A 24711-nucleotide genomic window follows, 5' to 3' on the forward strand; every position below is an offset into this window, starting at 1 on the left:
TATTGTCTTCTCGAAGCCCTATTCATTGCGGTGAGCTTTCTCTAGGACCAACAGGTTCACTAAGTGAAATTAAAAGTACCTGCTAAACTTGAAATCTTGTTAGAGAGGTCTATGCTGCACGACTGCTGCCTTCCTGGGGTTCGATGGTTTGCGTGACGCACAGGGTTCTGGTTCTTTAAATAGAAAGTGAGTATTCCTACAGGGGGCTGTGAGCCAAATCAGAAGGTCAGATGGAACAAGTCTTCACTTACTATCAGTGTTAGCTTAGAGCTCTGTGCCAAGTCCCCCGGGTTGAATCTGGCATTGCCCTGTAGATGTGTGTGTGTGTGTGTGTGTGTGTGTGTGTGTGTGTGTGTGTGTGTGTGTGTGTGTGTGCGTATGAGGGGTGTGGTTCAGTGACTTCCTGAGATTATATGCCTTATCAATTAGATTAGCTGCTATGTGGCAGTGATCTGGCCTCATGGGGGGACATGGCATCATATAATGCTGCTCTGGAGCCTTGTGTGTGTACATCAGTGGTACAGCATTATCTTTGCTCTCGTTGTTTGAATCAACACAAGGGTTATTTTTAGGAAAACTGTCTTTTGTGTGTGACTATATGTGTATAAATATGTTTAAATTACATGGAGTCTGCTATTGTTCAGAAATAATAAAAGGCTAAAATGATAAAGTCTTAAGAAAGAGTGAATCAAGAATCAAAATAAAGACTATGCTTGCATGCTTCTGTTTCGCATTTAAGATAAGCATTTTGTTTTTAAATGAATTATGTCTGAACAGTAGCAGACTTCTTGTGATATGTTTTGAATGTGTGCATCCAGATACAGATGGATCTAAACTGAATATGATGGATGTTTAGAGAGATGAGTACACTGAACCACATTCCAGCATTCATTTTCTAGCAAGCTGCGCATGAGATTTACATCTTAGTTTCCAACATGTTTCATCCATGGCTGTCTGCTGTAATCATGTTATAATCTTGAAATCCTTCCAAATCCCTAGAAATCTGCTCTCTCCAGTAGATACACAAGTAGATACACATGTGTATACAGAACATACATGAGCAAACGCGTACTCTCTCTAACACACTTATTTATACCCAGTCACCTAAACAAATCACTCCCTTATTTAAACTGCTTGTTAATGCTGTCCTGTTGCTCTCCAGTTTTGGAGTTGGGATACATTTATCCTAAAATACTCAAAAGTGCAGTATTCATCAGCTGCTGTGAAAGCCCTTAGACCTGAACACAGAAAATCACTTTAACAGTGAAAGCACACGATCTGATCAAAACCTACTGGATGCCTGTAAAAAAAAGAAAAAACAAAAGAGAGAGCTGCGTTGGAGGCTTCCTGTTGTCTTCCTAAGTCTGTGGTCTGTCATTAACCAGGTCTCCTGTAGTCACCATGGTACTGCATTACTGTTGCTATGGTTTCCTTATCTGCAGGATGTGGTTCATCCAAGCCTGCCATATTTAGTCTGCTTCTCAGAGTGCTGGCCTACTGCTGATGCTGACAGCAACACAAGAGTGCACTCAGCTGCCTCTGTGCCGTTCTTTTTACATTAAAACCTGCTCCAACAACTAAGCATTACTGCAAGAACCTATTGATTCACTCTTACAGCTCTAACACAGCTTTTCCTCAAACTCATCTTAATGTTTACAGATAGATACAAAAAAGTTCAAAACAAATGTTGTTTTTTTCAGATAATGCTGATATTCTCAAATCCTTTATTGCTATTCTAAGTAATCCTGTCATTACTCCAGATACAATGGCAGCGAGATTAAATACTGTGATGCTACAGTGAGATTACCGTTTCTCCTTCAGGCCTGAGGATACTGTATCCTCGTTCCTGTGGGAGAAAAAAACACACATTAAACTGAAATATGTTATCGTATAATCAGTAATATGTACAGAAAGAGGTTTTCTTTGTAAAAAAACAAAAAACGGCCCTTCTTTTCACATTTATATTAGAGTCGGTAATAGACCAATATAGATTTTCCACAAGAAATAGTCAGGAAATCAATATTGATATTTATATTGGATGTAGTGCAGGTAACAGAGAAAGACAAAAGGAGCAAGATGTACCCTGTGGATTCAGTTTGATGGCAATTTTATTGCATCCTCATCACATCATTCAAATTTTACAAGGGAGTCAAATCACTTTAGTTTTCAGTGAGAGATACAAACATGTGATATAATTATTCTGTTCAGCAGACACTTCACTCCTCTTCTGGTGCAGGTTGTGTTGGCGTGATGTACAGCAATACGGGTTTAATGTGTTGTTACCTGAGTCAGTGACTCAATGTAACAGAATTTATTAAAATACTTATTCTTTACCCTTTGTATTCATCTTTGTTTATCCCTTTAATTATTAAAGAAAATGAAAAGCATTTGTTGCTGGATAGCAGTCATGGGTTTGTATCCAAATATAGACAGAATACTACAGAAAAGGTCATGCCCCTTTAAGGCTAAACTCCAGAGGATAGAATACCATTTGATTAGTGGATTGTGTCTTGCACAGTATTTTATCAGCTTCATGGCGGCAGTGAGCCACAGATATAGATCAGTATGTATGTGCTTGGCATTCATATGATTTCAAAACACAAAATCAGGGTAGGAATCATTGCAAGGATTTTGCGATGTTATGCCTTTATGTGTGGATACATAAGATGCATCAGATTTTGCACAGTATGCAAGCTTTGTAAACCTTAAGCCACATTGTAGAGCTGAGGCTACACTATTATGTATCACTGAGAACCTTTTGATCTATATATATATATATATATATATATATATATATATATATATATATATATATATATATATATGTATATATGTATATATGTATGTATGTATGTATATATATATATATGTATGTATGTATGTATGTATGTATAATGACATTATATACAATATACATAAATATATGCTAGACATTATATGCTGGGTTTTGTTTCTTCAGTCAAAAGAAAAGCAAATGCAAACAGGCATGCATGATCAGTTGGTTAGGTCGACGCAAATTACAATAATATGGACGTGCACGTTGTAGTGTAAGAGGGAGTGACTCACGCATGCGTATCGAAGCCTCTGCTCTGCCAGCGCTAAGTGACTGCTGGAAAAAAAACAAAGGCAGTGATCCACGGCTTGGAAATGTCATCAGTCATCCTTAATGGGGGGGAAATATTTCGAACAATCAATGGAGTTATTCTTTGAGGAGTGAAATAAGATATCTGCTTTCATTTATTTTGCTGTTTGTGTAAACAAGACTCTAGATCTCGCAACAGTACTAAATCGGCTTTCGAGAATCCACAGGTTCTTCCTCTTCGCTAGTTCTCTTTTTTCTTCTTCTATTTTTCTCGATGGATCTGGACTGAATGAAAGCCGCAGAAGGACTGTTGTATCGCTCTTCATGGGCTTGTTTATTTTGACCGACTGGAGCGAATAATGAAGTTGTTGAATGGCTAAACAAGGGGCTATTGGAAGACTCGAATTTAAATGAGCACGTAGATATTCCACAGCCTCGTTTCTGCAACTCTTTTATGCCCTTTTTGTCGTTTGAAATCTGTCGTTTAAGTCGACAGCTTGGTCTGGATTTTCAGTCGTGAAGAAGGAAGTTACCTGCGCACTCATCTGCCGAGGAGAGGCGCTGTCCGTGGTCCTGAAGTCATTTCAACTCCTGTTATCTTACTCCTGGCCTTGTGTGAAGACAACTTAAGGGTTTCTCCCAAAAGCAACAGCTGGAGGGGACATTGTCTTAATATGGTAACTCAAACCAGAGTTCATCTGCAAACTTTGGTACTTTTGATTTTTGTTGGTAAGTATAACTGTACATGTATCTTTTTTGATTGTGAATGTTGCATGTCTTATTGCAACCGATTGTTGGTTACATAGATAAGTAATCACTGGCTTTATTAATGACTTGTGAACTAAACTGTCTGTGAACTCAAAACTCACTTTCAGAGCAGCCTCACTGACCCCTGCAGAGTGCAACACCGCTCAGTGTTGTTAGCATTTAAGTGAAATAAATCGATCCATTCAACAGAGGACACCCTGCTTAAACTATTTCCCGTTTTTTTTTTATTTATTTTTTTTACTCCCTATCAGTCTCCCTGTTTCTCTGTCCTATTTCCATGTGTTTGTATGAGCCCTGAGCAAAAAAAAAAAGATGAGATGGAATTGATGTTGTCACTGTCTGCCCTGGGGGACTTGGGGTTATATAAGAGCACTGGACCCAACACAGCAGCACACACACAGACATCCATGTGGCGAGCTCACTGAGAATACTGCCTCACTTCACTTCACAAGAAATGTGCATAATCCCTTTAATTCTTTCCCTCCACGTTATCATCCACTTCCTGCCTTCCTCTAATTAGTCCATCTCTTGCAATGCATTTACACAATGCTTTGCTGTCCTCCTACACTACCCACAAACCCTGCATCCAACACTCCCTCCCTCCATTTATTCCTCCTTCTGCCAGCTAATACTAATGGGCAGAGGCCGTTATTAGTGTTTACTGGCCTGAATGATCTTGGATTTACTATCAGTATTGTGACTCAAGTCTTTCTATAGTGCTCACGGAGCTGTATAATTGAATTTGTGTCGTTTTAACGCTTGCTGAGTTTTGTGTCTGGCTCTATGTAAGCGCAGAGTGCAGGAGCCGATGACCTCAATAAGAAACACTGGGCCATGCGTATTTTTTTTTACTACATGTACAGTTAAAAACTATGGCTGTCACAGTAGTGTGCATATAGTTGTATTCACACGGTCATCAATTTAAGTTTAAAAATGTCTTCAGGCCTACACCAAAAAAAATGTATCCTCCCAAAGAATTAGTAGAAGATGACTTATAGCTCCACCTTTAAGCACATTTATTTTGAAATGCTCTTGCTTTTACAATGGGCCCATTTTGAGGCAACCTGTTTGGTTCAGTAAGTATTGAAAAGCTCTCTAAAAGACTACTGTAGTACATTGTTTATATGCAATTACTGATTAACTAAATCTAACAGTTAAAGCTTCCCTCCAAACATGTTTTTAGACCTCTAAAAATACACTTCTTTGAATAATAATTAGTGTTCTATATCGTTTTTCCACAAAAAAAATGAATTAAATAAATAAATACTAAATGTATTAGTTACCCCTCACTCAAATATCCAAAATCTGGAATATGCAGAATAGTGTTTTTATGCCTACAGACCGGCAACATACGTATGGCCGTCTGGTCCATTCTCGTTAACACGATATCTCAGGAACACCCGGAGGGAATTTCTTCAAATTTGGCACAAACATTGGATTCGACTCAAAGATTAGAATTCGTCACTGTGACCTCAAAAACACATTTTTATTGCCATAACGCAAGAATTGATATTCTAATTATGACAATTTCACACAAATTTCTAAATTATGAAGTGACAGACATGGATGGTTAGTGGCAATTTTACTGACTTCAAAAGTTTTTACATGATTTCTACTAGTTTAATAAAAAAATAATCTCAGTCTTTGTGCACTGAAGGTTTCAAGTTTCCACATCACACTTGCATATTTTGGCATACTAGTTGTATACTGGACCAGGATTGGCTTCTAAACTAGTAGTAATCACCTTGTACCTATACATCTTAAACTCACATTTAAGATTAGCACAGATACACTTTCAGCAGATGAAAGTGAAATTAGCCTCTAGTCACTAGAATGATCTATGTGCAGAGTTTGACACTAGTGTCAAACTCTGCACATAGATCATTCTGCGCTGTGAAAGTCAAACACGAAGTAACAATAAGCAAAACTGTGGAGCAGGACTTTTAACATGTTTGAGCTTTCATCAGGCTACGTTATTGACATTTCCATGCTCCTCCAGTCCACCTGAGCCGGCCAGTATGTGTCGATATCCCGTCGGAGACGGATGCAGTCCTGGGGAAATCCATGAAGTTGACCTGCATTGCTTGTATGAAGAGGGATGAGATCAAATCAACGACACATGTGAAATGGTACTACATGCCATACGAAGAAAAGGATATCCCATCTGACGAAACTCCTGTAGGTCCCTGCTATATTATTGTGTATAATATAACACGTTGTATGTGTTCATACTAGTATGTTTGGTAGCCGATATATATTTTATGCATGCCTGCTTGTCTTTCCTCTCTCTTAGATATACAAGTATGAAGTTGACAGACCAGTTGAATTGGACGGACCATTTAAGGGCCGTCTGGCCTGGAATGGGAGCCAGGACTTGCAAGATGTTTCCATTCGAATCATCAACGTCACCTATAATGACAGTGGCATTTATGTGTGCAACGTCCATCGGCAGTTTACGTTTGACTACTTCAAACCCTCAGTCTCCCTCACCAAGGAAATCAAGTTGAAGGTGAAAGCAAAAGGTGCGGCTAATAGTTACCCTCTTTTTCCATGTTGTTCTACCCTGTTCCTGTTCTGTGCTCAGGCTTAGCAAAATGCTTGGTTGCTACAGCTCAGTGTTAAGTCCAGCTATGATTCTGTGTGGAGACAAATCAGTTTTGCAGGGCTATTCCAGAGCTACACATGAGGTTATTCAGATTTGTGTTTGCCCTTAAATGTTTTTCGGTCATTGGCATGCCCCTGTGAGGTTACCAAAAATAGACATCGGTCCCAAGAGATCTACAACTCAGATCTGACACTTAGCATTACTGTTAGGCACTTTTAAATGGTTATGAAACAGTCTCAATCTGTTGTCTCTGTGTGACCTACATAAGTTAATGAGAGCACCACCGAGAAGATTGGCTATTTCTATACAGTTATTGGTAATGCTTGTTATCGGTGACATTGGGTCGGATTACGCACAAAATCAGATGATATCATGCAGGCTCACCAGAAAGTCCTTAAGCTCAGACTCCAGTGGGTCCTCCGGCAGTAGACAGACCACCGTGGACAGATCTGGAGGTTTAGGCCGTATTGCTGGGCCCGTGAGAGGAAAGGGAAGCACAGGAGAACCAGGACCAGGATTTAGCGGAGCAGACAGTAAGAGTTTTCTAAGGGAATCTGGTGCTGGGAAACATTTCTGCTTCTGTCCACAGGTACCGCGGATATCAACCCAAAATGAAAGTTACTTGTAGAAGCTTTAAGCTTTTTACCCCAATCTATTTTATCCATTGCAATACAAATGTGTTTCATTTCAACATTTTAAAATAAAAAATGCAGGAAACACTTACAGCCCTGAATAAATGTATTATTCATATTTAGCCTTTAAAAGCTCTCCAAAAGCCAGTATTGGTGTACTCCACAGGAGTGGCTGTACAGCTAAATATCTTTAATATCTAATTGATATGTGTACAATATTTTTTTCTGCATAATTTTTAATGTCAGAAGAATGGATTTATGCTAACCAATGTTCTCAGGAGTGAGATACATTTAATCAAAAGAGCTGGCTTTTCAGATGCAGGACAACATAACCATTTCCCAGCAGTATTGCACATTCTAATGCTACCATGATAGGAGGATGAGGAGGATACAGCTGCACACAGAATATGTTGGAGAGGTTCAGTTCACGCGTGTTAATTAACAATCCCTCCTGGTACAAATACAAATCTGTGCCATGTTGACTTCTGAGTACTGAGTGTTCTCTTTGTGCTGCACATGCCCCTCCTTCGATGTTGCATAAAGTGTTTATCCGACTGCTTTAAGTGGGTCTTGCATTTTATTATATATTTCCAACTTTCACTTTCAGTGTTTTCACTAAGTGATGCGTCAGTGTGAGGGCACTAACAGCACCACTTTCCTTCTCTCCCCTTTGTTGCCACTGTACTGAGAAGGATTAACTGTGTGTCTTGTTTTGTCTGCCTTTATTGTTCATCAAAGCTTTCTTCTGTTGTCATTGAAGGGGTTAATTCAAACCAACTACTTTGCTATCTATGATAAGTGGTAATGTATTCTGCTTCCCGAATGCTTGGCTTGCTGAATGTTTCATTTTCCACTTTGATCAAATATACAATACAACATGTATATTTGGAACTACTTTTTTAAAAGGTCTTTAACTTTACATTATATAAAACTGCTTGCATGTGGTATATAGTTCACTATCAGAGGCATTTAAATATAGGCCAGGCAAGCTGTATTCCAGTGTTTGGTTTTTATCTGGAAAAAGAAGAGTGAAAATTGGTTGTGATTTTCCTCCGAAGTGCAACTATCTAAAATATACCACAGATCTTTTATACATATTCACAAGCCTCTCCTTCACATCTCATACATGTGGGACCAAATTTCATAAAAGCCACCAGCCAGTGTATACTGTACTTTACAGCTAGGGAATCATGTTACTGTAATGATGTCCATAGTAGCAGAATGGATTAGTTTACGGCAAACATATCTGTGCTTTCCCATCTAAGGGATTATATTACACTAATAGCCTCTATGTGCAGAGACTGCAGAATCAAATCAGTGAAAGCTGTTAACTGTCTGGTCAGCAGGCTGGAATTTGGTACACACTCACAGTCACAGTGGTTCACAATGGCTCATAACGATCCTGAAATGAATTATATTAAAGGATAGATTCCAAGATTTTTTTCCAAGTTAGGTGCACATTTGAAATAGTTTTTGCTTGCTGGAATCACTCCTCCTGTTCATTCCAGTCATCAAAAAAACCTTTCTAATGCAGATCCAATGTAAATGATGGAGACAATCCACAGTCTAAATTTAGCCTTATTCAGCCTTGTGGAAACAGCTCTGTGGAAACACAAAGAGGAAATTCTGTACTAAAACCGATGTAACTTTGGCAGATACCTGCTTAATATGATGAATTCAGACTGCTGAAGCCTCATATTAACTTCAGTAAAAACAGGGATTGCCAATTTTGTCTACCATCACTTACACTGAAAGCCCTGTTTCAATGTTCATAAGAGCATCAGAGTATCATTCCAAGACAAATTTGAAAGAATGCAAACCAATCTAAATGTAAAGATATTACTTAATGAGTTATAATTTAATAGGTCTTACATTTGTATACATGACCTAAAATATGAGGTGTGTAATGCCCTGAGTACCACTGTGACTTTGCATAGTTATCATATTTCATATTTAAAAGGTACCCTGTGGAGTTCTTGACTACTAGCAGACGTATGGAGCATTGTTTTTAGGTCCCTGTTTTGTTTGTACCATGCAATCATATAAGGACGCACATGCACACTGCCATTTGTTTCACACTACTAACAGACAGTCGTACAAACCAATGTAGCTATACAGCAACAAAAGAAGCAAATAAGACAAGGTTGGATGTAAACAATGCACAATTTATATATATATATATATCCATATATATACATATTCTGGTAGGAACCACTGAATGCAAACACAACTTTTGTTTGTTAACAAGAAAACTCCACAAGCCACCTTTAACTCCCTAGGCTCTATTTTCATTTTACTACAGGTATGGCCATAATGTTCTGTATGCAACATAGTTTGTGCATCATTTTTAAAGTCTTCGAACAGGACGCACACTGGAACACTTGACCTGGATTTGCTTAAAGTTCAGATGCATTGTAATAACTATTGCACCTATTGAGTCGGGCTCAACTTTTACCATAAAAAATATTGCCGTCTCTATAATGACAGAGTTGATTGTGGGTCAGCAGTGTTGCACATACATGAACAAGCTTAACACTTTCTTAAATATAGTGAATACAGAAAGTCTCCCCTGCTATATTCAACACAGAGACATTCATAGGAAGGATGCATACTGAATAATACATGTTCCTTGCTATTGTTTTTACTCCACAGCCACTGGAGAGACTGCAGCGCTCTACTCTGAGATCATGATGTATGTGCTGCTGGTGTGCTTGACCTTCTGGCTGCTAGTAGAGATGGTCTACTGCTACAGGAAGATTTCCAAGTCAGATGAGCAGGCACAGGACACAGCGTGAGTCTCACACAGACACATGAGTTAGATGCAAACACAGATAAGTGTGAGTCTGGGTACGAAGGAAACCAGGTAATTGGAACACAAACCTATTTCCAAAGTGCAACAGCAATGCAGTGGGTTCATATTATGAGTCACCAAGATGGTGTGTGCCAAACAAATGTTACCTGTGTATTCCTGGGTGTCTGGTTATTACATAATAATAAGTAGAAATGTAAAAATAGGTCTGAAAGAGAGATTTTGGGGGCAAAGATTGCCGGAAAGAGGCGAAGGGAAAGAGTCAGACAGACAAACAGACCGAGAGTTAATTGAGTCTACACTGCATCAGTTTATAACCTCCTGCAACAGTAATTTGTCTTTTCACTTAGAGTACCTGACAGGCCTGAATAATTCGAAGCGCTGCTGACTGCTCTTTTTTCTAAACAGCCTTTTTACATCACTGGTGGATTTGCAGCTCCATCAGAAACCCATTTTCTGCAGCACCTTGTCAGCACTGACAAAGACTCAAATGTGCCTGTATACTCAGCTCCCTCCGGGTTGTCATGGTGTTGACGAGGCCACTCAATCCAGGTTGACAACTTCTGAACAGGCAATTTATGACCCGAACAGAACAATCAGAGAACATGTGCTTATCCAGTTATTGTGGTTTTGCGAGCGATTAATCCTGATTTCAAATCTGATGCATAGAGCCCAGACAAGTAGATACACAGGGGTTGGACACAACACAACACAACTTAATAGAGAAACTTTATAAAGTAACACTTTATTCGAACACTGGTACTAAAAATAGAGAAAATAAAGACCTCTATATAGTGAAGTTTTTGGAAATAATTAGGAAACTGTAAATTGCAGACCTGTAAAATAAAGCATCACCAAACAAATCGACAAAAATGCAATGTACAACTATGATAGTTACATAAATATTTTCAAGTTGTTGATCAGCCAAAATAAAATGTGATAAATATGTCACCTTGGGCTCTAAGATATGTGCATTTTTCAATATTTTCTGACATTTTATAGACAAAACAATCAATCAAGAAAATGATCAAATCAATGAATCAAAACTAATCGTTTTTGCAGCCCCAATGAAGTGAACCAGCTCTAGAACTCAGCAAGCATTTTGTTTTATTTGGAAATTAAAGTAAAGTGACATGAAATCCATTAGGTACGCTATAAATTGGTAAATAAAGGACATGAAAGGTTAGGTGCTGATAGATGCAACATTTAGTGGCAAATTTAAACCGTGAAGGGGCTGTCGACTTATGTTATATTTTAAGTAGAAATTAGCCCTCAGCATTTCAGTAAAGTTTATTGGTCAATGTTCAGATCATGAGTGCATTAATTTAAAGCATCAAGTGATGGAATTTGCGTAACTTTGCTTAATCATTTCCTGCAGCTGAAAGAGTTAATGGGTTGTGGCGGTTATTGACCCGTATGGCAACATGTCTGACAGTAAGAAACTACACCCACTCAAAGAGGCTGTTTCGTGGTGGACTTCTTAGCTACTCGGGCTTAATGGATATGTAGTCTACCAGAACATTTTGAGGTTACATTTTGTGATGCATTAGAGGCTCAGATCATATTAGTCATGTCACTGAAGGGAAAGATGGAACACAGCAGCAAAAGTGATAATCTGTAAAAAAACAACATATACAAAATGAGGCTCCGTTTTAAATATGCTGACAGTCATAAAAGTCTTTTCACTATTATGAATTTTACTTCATCTACACACTTTCTGTGCAGTTCTATTAAATTGAGCGCATATTTGGTCGAGGTATTGTGGTTTTTAACAATATGAAAAATTGCTGTTAAATACTGTATGAGGCCATCGTTTCTTTCTGATGATAGCTCCCTGCTGCCCACATTGCAGTGATAGGTTTTATCTTTTGAAAACGATTTCTTGTGGGGGTGTACATTGCCGTGACATCATGAATAAGGGACAGATATGAATGTACAGAAGGCCCCACAGTTCCATAAGGGAACAGCGTGAAACCTTAACCAGCACTATTTTGTGGTATATGGTGATAGAAATTGTCCTACCATCAGGTCTTAGACACTCCTCTGTTTTTATACCAATCTGCCTGCAGGACAAACTACCTAGCCATTCCTTCTGAGCAGAAAGACAACCCAGCCGCTCCTGTTACCGAATAAAAGCTGTTAACAGTGACACGGTATTTTACATGTGATGCTCTCAACCTGATCCAGATCAGTGAAATCATCCCTCTCTCTTTCAACTCACTCTTGTAGATTCATAACTCATGTGCAGCTTGTGGAGGCCTGTTGCTTCAGCACCATTTGTGTCTCCTCTTGCTCATTCCCTTTGCCATTTTTGGAAATGTCACCTGATCACTAGTCCCCCATTCGTTCTCTCCATTCAGTGTACAGTAGTTCAATATAAAACATGACAATTTTGAGTACATGTAATTCAAACAGTCCCCTCAGGCACTGAACTGCATATAAAGTTAATAAATTATATCAATCTAAATTGTATTTAATTTGCATGTATATGAAGTAGGGCTCCTGAGTTATAATAATCCTTAAGGACAAATTTGTATTAGATTATGTTGACTTTGTATATCGTTTAATTTTGCAGTTTGCAATATGCCACTGGTTATTTAGCACATCAATTATTCCATGTTGAGTAAGATTGAACATGTTCTCTGCTCTTTTTAGATATTAACCAAACACGATGGAACTTCGATGACAGTAAATGCCACTATGAAGGTATCATTACTCCCAGACAGCCATGGGAATCCGGCCAACCAACCTTCCCTGTGTATCAACAAACAAATTGCTCAGTTTTCTCCTCCTTTCCTCACATTTTTCTTTACCTTCAGGCATCTGAAATGAAGTGTATTCTTAAATACAGCAGGTTAAAGAACAAACACGTAAGTGTCCTGTACTTATTATCAGCCATGCTTCACTCGGACCTGCCAGAGTATAGAGCGACTGAATATTTTTTTAGTAGTTAGTGGTGCCTGTGTGATTCATAAACTATAAACGAGAGGAATGATCCAATAAAAGAAACTGTCCTCCTGGCTGTTATATACAACTTGAATACTGACTCTGTTGTTCTTGTTTAGTTCATTTTGTTTTATTACAATTTTATAGACGATGCTTGAATTTTGGGTCACAGTTTTATTTGTTCTGGCCAATGTCTTTTTAAGGAAAATGGATTGCAGCTTTTATACTGTATGGATGTGTATTTCTCCCTGTTTTGCTGTGTGCATCAGTGAAACCACAATGTAATGGAAATATAGAGACATTTATACTGTATTAGGTCACTCTGTATGAGTTGATCTATATTCATCTAGACGTCATTAGGTATAAATCTTTAATCTGTGCTTAGAACTGACGTCAAAGCACATCCAGTAGGTTAAGCCTTACTCGACCAGTAACTCTGAAATGTATTGTTAAACTGTTGCTGGTGTTCTATAACAGCATTGTTATTGAGATTAAATGTGTGCAGCTATGTAAAAATTGATATATTATTTGATCCAATCATACCACACTGTTTTTTGCCTATTACGGATATATGTGTGAGTGAGCTCCTTTTGAACTATTAAACGCAATGCATTCTACAGTCTGTGTTGAAGCTTTTTTACTGAAAAGTTCTTACTTCTGTTTAATTATGCAGATGCCATTGAAATTGCACAGCGATAGAGTCCACTTGGATGTTGAGAGGAAAATACAGTATTGACTTTTAGCACCACCTGTCTTATGTTCTTCTTATTATCTGTGACTGTGGTGCTGTTGAAAGGAATAACGTGTGCTTGAAATCAACCACAATAAAGACCTCTGGTGTTTCCAGCTCCCGTTAACAGTGCAGAAAAACAGCTAACAAAAAAAGTATTTTGATCTGTTTCTACTTGAAGTTAACTCAAGTTAATTTCAATGTCAGTCTAACAGAGCTGAGATACAGTACTGTGTAGGACAGAGTTTTATTCAATGGAAGCAGAGCTGGTCCAGCTAAGCAGGATCAAAAAGGTTGTGGAAGACAGAGAAAGACAGCAAAAGGGGAAGACAAGAAGAGAGAGATAGGGGATGAGACTGGCACTGTCAGAGAGATGTGATGTACATTGCACTTTTAACTAGCCGTGACCCACAGCAGAGACAGATATAGCAGCAGCTGTTGTTATAGCAACATCAGGCATGCCTATAGAGAGGTAGATTGCCTGACAAAGATATTACCATGCGGTAGTCACATTCATTTATGCACAGCCATACAAAAGTGCAGAGTGGTTTATTACTTACTATGCATAAAATACATAAAGAAGCCACCAGTCAAACAGCATGCTTTGCTAATAGAGGCTTGATAGGAGAAATGCCCCCATAAACCTACCAAGGTCAGATGTATTTTGTTTGAATGGGAAATAGGTAATGTAACAAGTCCAACCTTTATCCATCCATCAAGTTCACATAGATTGGTTATTGATTGTACAACACATCCCATAAACTCTGCAACAATATGGTTTAATGGCTTTGAGATGCATTGTGAAAGTGCAATTCTGTAACCCTCCTTTCTCTCTCTCTGCCTCTCTGTGTCTCTCCTCCTTCCTTATCTATTGTTACAATGTGCCTCCCGGAGGATACAACCCAATAATATGGCCTACATTCTATGAATATACGTTAAATTTAAACCACAAGGCCCCAACTGTCCTTTGTGCTCTGGTAACACACAACACCAACTGTGACAACAAACACTCTTAATTTGGAGCTAATTTGCTTTGCTCATGAATGGAAATAACTAGTCACACAATACTATGTCACCACTGACAAAGCAGTCTGCACACACAACACTTTTTTAAAAATATGCAAGCCTGTAGTAGATGTATTTAAAGCATAGCCACCACTTTGTGCCTGACAAGAGTTGCAGCAATTTTTCATTCTGCCATCATAAAATATTACCTGAAAGCATCATTCATGTAATCTGCAGTGCACAATGCTTATCCATTTATGAAGGGTCTTTGTCTCCCCCTAGTGTAAAGCACATTATGTCATCAAACGTTGACATGAAATCAAAGACAATTCAAGAATGTCAAGGTGTCTGTCAAGCAAGTCTCTCCCACACACACACACACACACACAAAAAAAAACATGTTGTTACTAAATTGTTTGATGAGGAAAGGGATTTCTGCCTTGAAAGTTGCTGATTATGCTGATATTTTACAATACATTCGGATATATATCTGTTTGGATGGGTTGATCAGAGATGCTTGACTGTGGTGGTGATTATTCAGCATGCTGTATGCTGCCAGACATCAGAGATTGCAGTCATCCAGAAATTTAGGCCATCGATTGTTGTTGATCAATAGTCACTTTGCTAGAGCTGAGTTCTGTTTAAACATGAAAGAGTTATGATTTATGGAAACACATTGATACAAATACAAAGTGAGTGCATGTGCTTTGGTTTTCCATTGTCTAATCATAGCATGTGACCTGTTAACCAAGACACTTGCTTTTCTCACATTTTCCACCTCTCCGCTGCCTTCCTCAACTCTCCTCCTGATTGGTTCACCCTCTGTGTGGCTCCAGTCTCTAAAGAGATTTTCAGAGCATTGTACCAGACCAAGTTGGAGCTTAGAAGGTGTTTCCACAGTAATTCTTCTGTTTAACGATTTACATTTCTTTTGGTTTGCCCAAGACCAATACGCACATTTCAAATATGTGTACAATATAGGTACAGAAATTGAATCATTCCTTCCAAGGAAGCTTGTCTGAGACAAGCATGGGCAGCCCACTGGTAATTCAAAATCTCCACATTTCATATTTCTACACCCTTAGAAATAAAGGTGGTAACCAGAACCATAGAGTTCTTTGGCTTGTCTTCATAGAACCCCTTTTGGTTCTGGGTGAAACCCTTTGTAAAAGTTCCACCTGGAACCCATTCAGAGGGTTCTATCTAGAACCATATGTGGAAGGTTCCACCCAAAACCCCCATATGAGAGGTTTTACAGAGAATCCTTCTATGGCATCAAGAACCTTCTCTGGAGGTTCTATCCAGAACTTTTCCATCTTCTAAGGGTGCTAAAAAGAACCCACCCAGGGGGTTCTTGTTAGCACCCTTAGAAGTTCTATCAAAAACTGGATAATTAGTGCCCCCCTTTAACACCTAGTCAGAAGTCAAAGTCAGAAGCAAATCATTTTGGGTAGAACCTCAGCCCTCTAGGAAGAACCCATTTGGAACCCTTTTTCTAAGAATTACAGGGCAGGGCCGTTCTAATTCATTTCTGGAATGAATTTATGACCTTGATTATGAACTTCCAGCCAAGGGGAGAGGAGAGATATTTTGGATTGCAAACAATCTGTATTTTATTAGACATAAATTAAACTGGAATACACAGAGTCAGACCAAAGAGAGAGTTAATGTCAGACCCTTTTCTTCTGATCAGGCTGGGTTGATAATGAATCAGTAATTAGACTCACCCTTTGAAAACAAATGTGATGTGAAACAATACAGCTTATTTAAAAGGTAAGCCAATTTAGAAATGTAACAGATCATTGCACAGTGTTGTCATATGCTGATTAGGGATAAATACAGATACACCACATTTAACATCAGTAGTTGAGTTGGCATTCATTTACAGTGTAAATAGATTTTTTCATCTAAAAAAACAAACATGAAATGTAACCTAATGTTCAACATCAATTTTAAAGAAATAGTTTTACATTTTGGGAAATAGACCTTCCTGCATTCTTGCCTACAGTAAGATGAAAACAGATACCACTCTCATTGGCTCTCTGTCTGGTAGTTATCAAGCTAGAGCCAGGAGGCAGTTAGCTTAGCTTAGCATAACAGCAGGAAACAGGGGCCTGGCGCAGTCTGAAGAAGACAAAATCCACTTACCAAAAAACGAGATATAATGTGTTAATTAGTGAACCAGTAGTGCTGGTAGAGAGATTTTGTTAGCCAGAGCCAGGCAAGCTGTTTCCCCTGCAGTCTTTATGCTAAGCTAAGCTAACTGGACACTGGCTGTAGCCTTATTAAACAAACATAAAATTGGAATTAATCTTTAAATAATTCTTATAAGTGTATTTCCCAAAATATCAAACTATTTATTTAACGTGCAGGAAAGATTCAGATGGTATTGTATTATATTTTACACCAAATGTTGAACTACAGAATGAAAACAAAATCACCTGATCACAATTGCTTTTGAAAAAAAGATGCACTGTCAGCGCAGGTCAGCGCAGTTCTACGAATGCCCAACTGTGATTTTAATTGGCAACATCCCTCTATTATTTGGTCAATATTTGATTAGAGATTTACCTTTACCCTCTGACTCATACATTCTTCAAAGTCAATGCTTATTATAGAAACAGAAACCCGCTGGCACAACACATCACTCAAGTGTTTATAGTGTCTTTGTCAGCCGTTAAATTGCACCTGAACAACTTTGAAGTATCCCTGGAGAACCTTTCCACTTAAATTTAGCATAATCTGGCCTGGGACAATTTACAGACTAGTGAATTATTCCTGAGTGTCTGTATAAGGATAACAACCTTCCTGTTACAGAGTTGTTGTGATCCCCCTGTGGTGTCATTGGTGTAAAGGAGAGCAAAGAGGTAGATGTGTTTGACAAATAGAGCGCATCTCCTGACTCCTCAATGAGAAGCGTATATATATAAGGATTATTCATTCACTGTCACGTAATCCATCAAACAGAATTGGTCTGTTGGGTATTTCCGTTTCCTCACCTCCTGTATCTAAGTTTCCTCACATTTTTATTGTGTACATGTCTCACTTAAGTCTTCTTGCCGTTCCACTGAGATGGGTGATAGCTGTACAGAAATTTCCTCAAACATGCCATGCCTTTTCTAATCTGGTATTTCTTTTTTCTAATAGCCACAAAGCTTGTTTTATGAATACGATTTTTCTTTAAATCCAATGCAAATTTAGATGTAGTAACAGATGTAGCAGAACTGTAAAAGTAGAATCAACAACAAACCATATGGAAGACTGTTGCTGTCAGCCACAGTGGATCATACTTCTGTCCGCCTACTGTGTGCATTATGAGAATGCAGGTGCGTGCTGATTTTCTCTATAGCTTTAGTCAAATGTGGCAGCTGATATGGGATGTTTCCTTTATCCCTGTGTGTATTCCCAAATAAATCACTGAACTCAAGCCTTTGCAGTGTCTTTGTTGTTGTCTCTGCGTTGATACTGCAAAAAAAAGAGCGATAATATCCAAAACCCCAGCTGTTTAAAACCCCTATCAAAACCAAATCCATGAATTAAACAGGAACCCTTTCTCTGTATACCTTCACCTATCCTCTCTCCCATCCATCTCTCCTATCCATCATCCCATCCCCCATCATTCACCCGCATTTCAAACAAGAGGCATCTTTGATTAGCAAGACAAAGAGGAGTCCTTAAATAAAAAGACCATTTACAAGTCGGACGCTGAAGCGAGGCAGTGACTGGGCCCTGTTTTCCAATTTGTGATGAGAGGATGGAGCTGGGCCATTGCACAATGACGTTGCAGCTCTATTGTTAGTGAAATGAACACCTGGCTGCCAGAGAAGTGCTAAATCACGGCTGTGTGTTCAGCCACACCTGAGGCGCTCCACACAAAATGACACAAAGCAGAACATTACAACGCAGGCTTGCTGAATTTAACAGTAACTGTGCCTGAGATGGGGGGGGGGTGTTCTCCAGTAATCAATTAATAACTGGTCGGTCCATTTGATTACATTTGTTTTGCCTGTTGCTATATTAACTGCAACATGGTTTCCAGGGCGAAGAGGCACTGACAGTGAAACATTGCCAAACCTCCCTGAACTAATGTGTAGGAGAGGGAAATTAGCCCAGCTGATTGCTGAAGATTTCTAATTGTGCTGTGTAGTCAAAAGTTGATAATGGGGGGAGGAAAGCTTTTAAAACACTGCCACATGTGACACGCTTGGTGCTTTATTTCTTTTGTGCAACAGCAAAGGCAGCAGTTGGCTGATGTGCTTCTTGACACTAGTTAGAGAGCCCCACAATGTCTGATAAATGCAATGTTTCCTCCAGAAACATGGTTATAAATGCACACCCAAATATGCTCAAATGCATTCCTCAATTAAGGGCAATCATTAGGAGTGATAACTTGTGTCTCACGGCCAGAGTCTTATTTCGCTATTGATGGGGATCAAAACTCAATTAATTAAACTTCTCAATCAACCCTCACGCCAGCAGGTTCAATCTGTGGAGGACAAATTTATAGATGGGCAGTGACATATAACAGCTGCTCTTCTCTGCTGCTACCTCATGCAAGGTGGGAGACCCTTATTTCAACAATAAATCCCAAGTCTGTGAAGATACTCAAGTCAAAGCTAATTTCCTCAAATCCTCTGGGATCAATTAATACAGTGTGCACAGGACATATGTTTTATACACAGTTATAACCTCTTTAAAATGGCAGATTATTTCCTGTGTAAATTACTATTTACATAATTCACAAAATTGTCTTTGTACTCTGATTAAGCCTTCAATCTGGCAGAAATGAATTTAAGCATTGTCTGAGTATTAACAAATAATTTGGAGCAGCAACATGGGATCAATAGCAAAACCACACAGCATAGCCCGTTACTGGAGACTTCCTCTCACAGCTTCGGAGCAGTCGACTACCAGTGAGAACAGCTGACCTTATCTGCCTCGACTCTTGGCTTGGAAACAGGAGAAACTGTTACTGAGATGCAGGTTACATGTTGACCCAAAGGTCCATCGCCATCTCTTTGTATTGAGAAAACATTCAATACAAAAGAAATCACTTGGCAGCAACTGGGGCTGCATGGTGCAGCACAGGATATTTTGGTGTTGGATTCAATATAAAAGACAAAAAGAAGTGAGAGAAAAAGTCAACAGACAGCATCATAACATTGTCTCTCCTCCTAACACACTACATTTTCCCTAACAGCACTTTCCTGTTGCACCTCCCAGCAGTGTGGATCAAATGTACTTCCCCTAGTGAATTTGACCTGCACTGCACCATAAAAATCACTTAACCAAGTGAATTTGATCTAGGTTGAATTGGATCGAGTTACGTGTTGTGCAACCGTGGAAAACAGCAAAGAAAAGGTGTGATTGAATACTAGAATAGACCTTGAATGAGGCAAGGCTTTTCGATAATATTAAACAAATTGCTTCTCAGCAATTGCTCAGAAAGTTGGAAGTATGAATTTTACACTAAGACTGACAATTTTAATTGATGACATGAAAGCAAACATAATTAGGATTAATGAGACACATTGCAGCAACAGTTTTGGGTCTATTTTGACAAATAAAGAATTTTACCTGTATTGGCTATTATTATGTACGGTTAGGTGATTCAGGGAATTCAACCTCGACTCTGAGTTCAATCAATATAAAAATGAACACATGAGAGATTTTTCATGAGAGGTTTTGTTTTTATTCTAAAAGAGCAATTCATTTCCTAAAGGTCTCCTTATGGTATGAGGTATTTTTCTTCAAATAAAATGGTTTCCTTGTAAAAGGCTGCCTTAATTGAGGGTGATAGAAACATGTATGCACTCACACACATATTTTTCCAGTAGTAAATTAATTTCCTGGGGGGAAAAAAAGAGTTATGCGAGAGCTTTCCTTGTTTCAATCTTGTTGTATATGGCATATTGAATATATTAGTCTCCCTCAGTCACATGCTGTAATGACTTGCACTGTGTACCTTTATCTCCTCACTGGGGAAGCCAGAGGATTAACAAAAATGTCAAAGCAAAAATTAAGAAGCAGATATGTGTGTCACTGTACTGAACTGAATGCCTTTCAGAAAACAAACTCTATGGCAACAACACAATGGTATGCCAGTGATTTCTTGTTCATCAGCAGTATTAGACAACACAGGGTTACGTTCCACTAATACTGTGTCTGTTTCTGTGTGCTCATATATTACCAGCCACGATTTCAGAGTAAATTATCAATTGGTCTCTTTGCATTTTAGGCCTCTTTATATTCATGATTCAGAAAAGAAAAAAAACTCTAAATGAACTGGTGTGGCTGCTCTTTTCAAACCACACACAAAGCTTTCACCCTCTCAGAACCTCTCACTGTGAGTGCTGACATCTATTTTTCAATGACACGTTTTCACATTTGCTGAACCATTTATTTTTTATATGGTGTTTAACTATCAGCATGGAAAACAAACTGTTTACAGGTATATTTATCTTCTCACAGTTTGGGCAAATAATCCTGAATTGAAAAAAAGAAGAGGTTTACTTGGAAATTTTGGAAAGCTTGACATTAACAAATGCCAGAAATTCTACAAGGACATAGGCTGGAGACAACGCAGGTAAAGAGTGGTGAGAAAGCACAAGGCTGGTCGACAGTCTTCTTAATAGACCTGCTTGATTGCTAACAGCTTTGCAGAACCGACAGTGGGGGTTGTTGGTAGCCTTAATGCTGGAGAACAAAACTGAGCAGCCGAGGAGCTGTGGATGGGTTCAAAATCATTGATGCTTGAGGGGAATCAGTGGGGAGGTGATAAGGTGATGCAAATCATTCTCCTGTTGCCAAGTAACAAAGGTGCCCATGAGCAAAGCATTTTCCATCTACAGTATCTTCAGCTGCACAGGTGGAGCAATTCAACAACTGGCCTGCAGTCGTGCCAAAAAACAACAGCAAAATTTCACTGACAACCCATTTTGGGTCATTTCACATCTTATTAAAAAAAAAAATGATTGTAGCAGCAGTCACATTCTGGGAATTTGGTCCTAAACTACTGGCAGTCTTTTGACGTAACCTCTTTGCTTGCTGAAGCTTAAAATCTGCGATCAGCGGACTTGTCTCACAGCCCGATGTAGACCATCATTTGTGTTCGTGATAGACCACGTCTTTCTTAGATTGATAAACTTTTCTCTGACGCAGCCAAATATGGTACAGCTGTGCTTTGTTCTACTGTGGGTTGCTATCATGAGAGAGCCGATTGGCAGTAGCAGAGTGTAGTGTGTTGCATGGTTTGACCATGTACTGAATGTAGGATGGGCTTGAGTCATTCACAGTACGGTAGGCAAGTACCAGTGTGGATTTGAATCAGACTTGGTCAGGTTTAATACCAGTAGGACTGCTGCATTCTAGATAAGCGGCAGAAGTTGTCTTCCATACTAGCCAGGAGGAAGTTGCTGTAGTCTAGGCCGCTTGTTGTTGGGGGGAATGGGAATCCTGCATCCTCCTGACGTTGGGGAGAATGAATCTGCAAGAGCTGGTTGTCACATGGATGTCAGCAGCAAAAGACAGTTTTCTTCCACTATGACCTGATGCTCAATGTCTGATCCCAGCATAACAGTATTTTCTTTTCTGTTTATATAAAGTTACTATCCAACTTAAAGCAAAGTAGTCTAATCAACTTCATGTTGTTGAGAAAATACAGCAATTCAGTAGCTGACCATTTAATTTTAAACCGGCCATTATCTAGGTCTTATTTTCAAGAAAGCAGCCCATGTCAAAAAATTTACTTTGAAGAAAAGAACAAGCATTACAGCTCATTATTGAAACTTCCCCGAAGTCATTTATAATCATTCCCACTCACACAGATTTTTTTAAATAACTTTGCAGTGGGATATAGAAAGAGAGAAAGCCATATCACTAGCATGATAACATCCAATCTAATTGAGCATAACTTTAAACTTAACCTGTAAGGATGACAGGTACTAGAACCCAAAAGCACAACTCGGAGACAAAATACAAGTAAAGTTCTTTACTTAGTTCAGGCAGGGTCAAAACCGGGAGGTCCGTCAAAACAGACAAACAAATCCAATAAGGGGCAGGCAAAATCCAAGGTCGAATAACAGGCAGACAGGGTCGGAACAGACTGATCAGGAACTATATCTAAGGTACGCTGGACAGCTTGGCAATAGCACACAAGACAATCTGGCAGGGAACAAGTGCAAGTGAGGGGACCTAAATAGTGAGGGAATGGGCTGCAGGTGAGATGGGGTGTGGAGGACCAGGTGAGGGGAATGAGAGGTGATTGGGTGTGAATGGTAGGATCTGAAATGACAGGAGAGTTAATTAAACAAGCAGACAGGATGAAAACAAACTAATATGAAGGGGAATTCGTGACATAACCAGTACCTCAGCAACATATGAACTCAACACAGCTGGAGAACTTGTGGTGTGCTGTAATTAGAGTTTTGTCATAAGGAGAGTAGGATATACTAATGAGCAGTCATTATGGAAGGTAGATACCTATATATTCTCCTGATTCAATGTCCTTAAAGCTTTTATTCTGTATGGGAAAAAAGCCACTGTCACTTCTTTATTTGTCTCTGTGTCTGTCCCATCTGATAACACATGTTTTGTATATAAAATACTAGATGTCCAAACTGATTCTTTCTCTTACTCAGGTTAGCTGCTGTACTTGATAAAATGATTGTACAGCGGTTATTTCTTTAGCAGTGTTTATTTATTCCACCTTGAGGTTTCTCGTATTTCTCGTGTGAGTGGATTACTCTGCTCGTATCCATGTTACCCTTGAAATCAACACACATAGACTCTCCTGCCAACTTGTTATATATGATAAGACATTACAGTAATTGATTGTGATGGTTGTGAAGGTCCCACTGAGTGACAGTCAATAACACATTAAATGCAGAGGACTTCTGTCGCCAGTCATTCCAGCAGATGCAGACCAGTGTACACACACATACAGAACACACTCGTAAATATGTGAACACAGCAACAAACACACATGCACACACATGCCAATCAAATGGCACTATCAAAGAGGGACAGAGAGAGGAGGCGATGCCACAAACGCTCCACATCCCGCTGTGCCCTGCAGACCTGTGAGGCTGCTAGTGCTCTGTACTGTACATCTCCCTTTAAAGACTGCATTACTAAATATTTTAAAGGCACTGGTTTCTGCAAATGATCATTGAACTTCCTGCAAAAATTCAAAACATAAAATTGTTTACACACATAAGCAATGGTAATTCCTTAGAGATGCAACGCTTGTGGTAAAAAAAAAAGTCATGGTACTTAATTACATCTGAAAAAATGCCTGAGTCAAAGCAAAGCATTTTTTTCTCAACATATTCCCTGTAGCTCTTGAGACAGCAGGGTACTTCAGATCTTTCCTTTGTGGTGTCATTTCATATTATTCATGGCATCCTCCAGCCTCCATACATGTCTCTTTTCCATTCCTCCCTTGGCCCCTTGCCCATCCCATCTTCTTATCTCACCCTTCTCTTCTCCTCCTGTCTCTTTGACTCCACTTTCTGCATCCTTTCCCAATTCTCTCCTGCCTCGCATCATTCATATGGCAGCAGCAGAGCCGTGGTGGTTAAATGCAATTGTACAAACGTTGACTTCAGTGCAACGTTAAACTTTTGACAGAATATCCTCATATGTGAGAAGACATACTGTAATACAGTTAATATAAAGATATAGCGCAGAGATATAGAGATGGAAGGAAGAAGAGGATAAGGAGGATGGAGAGAGATAAAGACAAGACACAAAAAGACAACTTTCTGCTCAAAGATAAGAGTGACAGTGGAGGTCCCACATGATGAAGTGAGAGGGGAGAAAGAGAGATCAGAAGAAAGAAAAGAAAGAGATGGAGAGTGAGACAGGGAGAGACGGCATGACAGTTTTGAAGATGACAGGCTCCATGGACAAATACAAGCAGTACATAGGTTGCCCGAGGATGCATGTGGAGAGTCAGAGGAGACAGCACTCGGGAACACCAACACACCCTGGGCAAGGAGACCTCTTGCCTGGTCCAGACTCCTTATGTAAATACAGATCACAGCTTATCAAAGTTTTGGGGTGATGAATAACCCGAAAAATGCAGATGAGGAGAATGTTTGCACAGTGAATTCTTGCTGCTGGGAGGTGGTG

General features: G+C 39.1%; 1 protein-coding gene across 2 annotated transcripts; it reads left to right on the top strand.

Moving 5' to 3' along the window:
• Positions 1–3104: 3104 nt before the first annotated feature.
• Positions 3105–13459, top strand: scn3b (sodium channel, voltage-gated, type III, beta). 2 transcript variants are annotated; one of them, XM_068710879.1, is made up of 6 exons: positions 3105–3811; positions 5850–6028; positions 6144–6372; positions 9740–9878; positions 11966–12049; positions 12552–13459. In XM_068710879.1, the coding sequence occupies exons 1-5, from the start codon at positions 3757–3759 to the stop codon at positions 12027–12029; spliced, it is 666 nt and encodes a 221-aa protein (XP_068566980.1). In that variant the 5' UTR covers positions 3105–3756; the 3' UTR covers positions 12030–12049; positions 12552–13459. The 2 variants fall into 2 exon arrangements, with proteins under 2 accessions (XP_068566980.1, XP_068566988.1); XM_068710887.1 differs by lacking the exon at positions 11966–12049.
• Positions 13460–24711: the final 11252 nt, after the last annotated feature.

The sequence above is a fragment of the Cebidichthys violaceus genome, unplaced genomic scaffold (assembly GCF_023349555.1).
Source record: "Cebidichthys violaceus isolate CVI_PGR_0920_01 unplaced genomic scaffold, fCebVio1.0.p SCAF_1, whole genome shotgun sequence".
NCBI lineage: Eukaryota > Metazoa > Chordata > Actinopteri > Perciformes > Stichaeidae > Cebidichthys > Cebidichthys violaceus.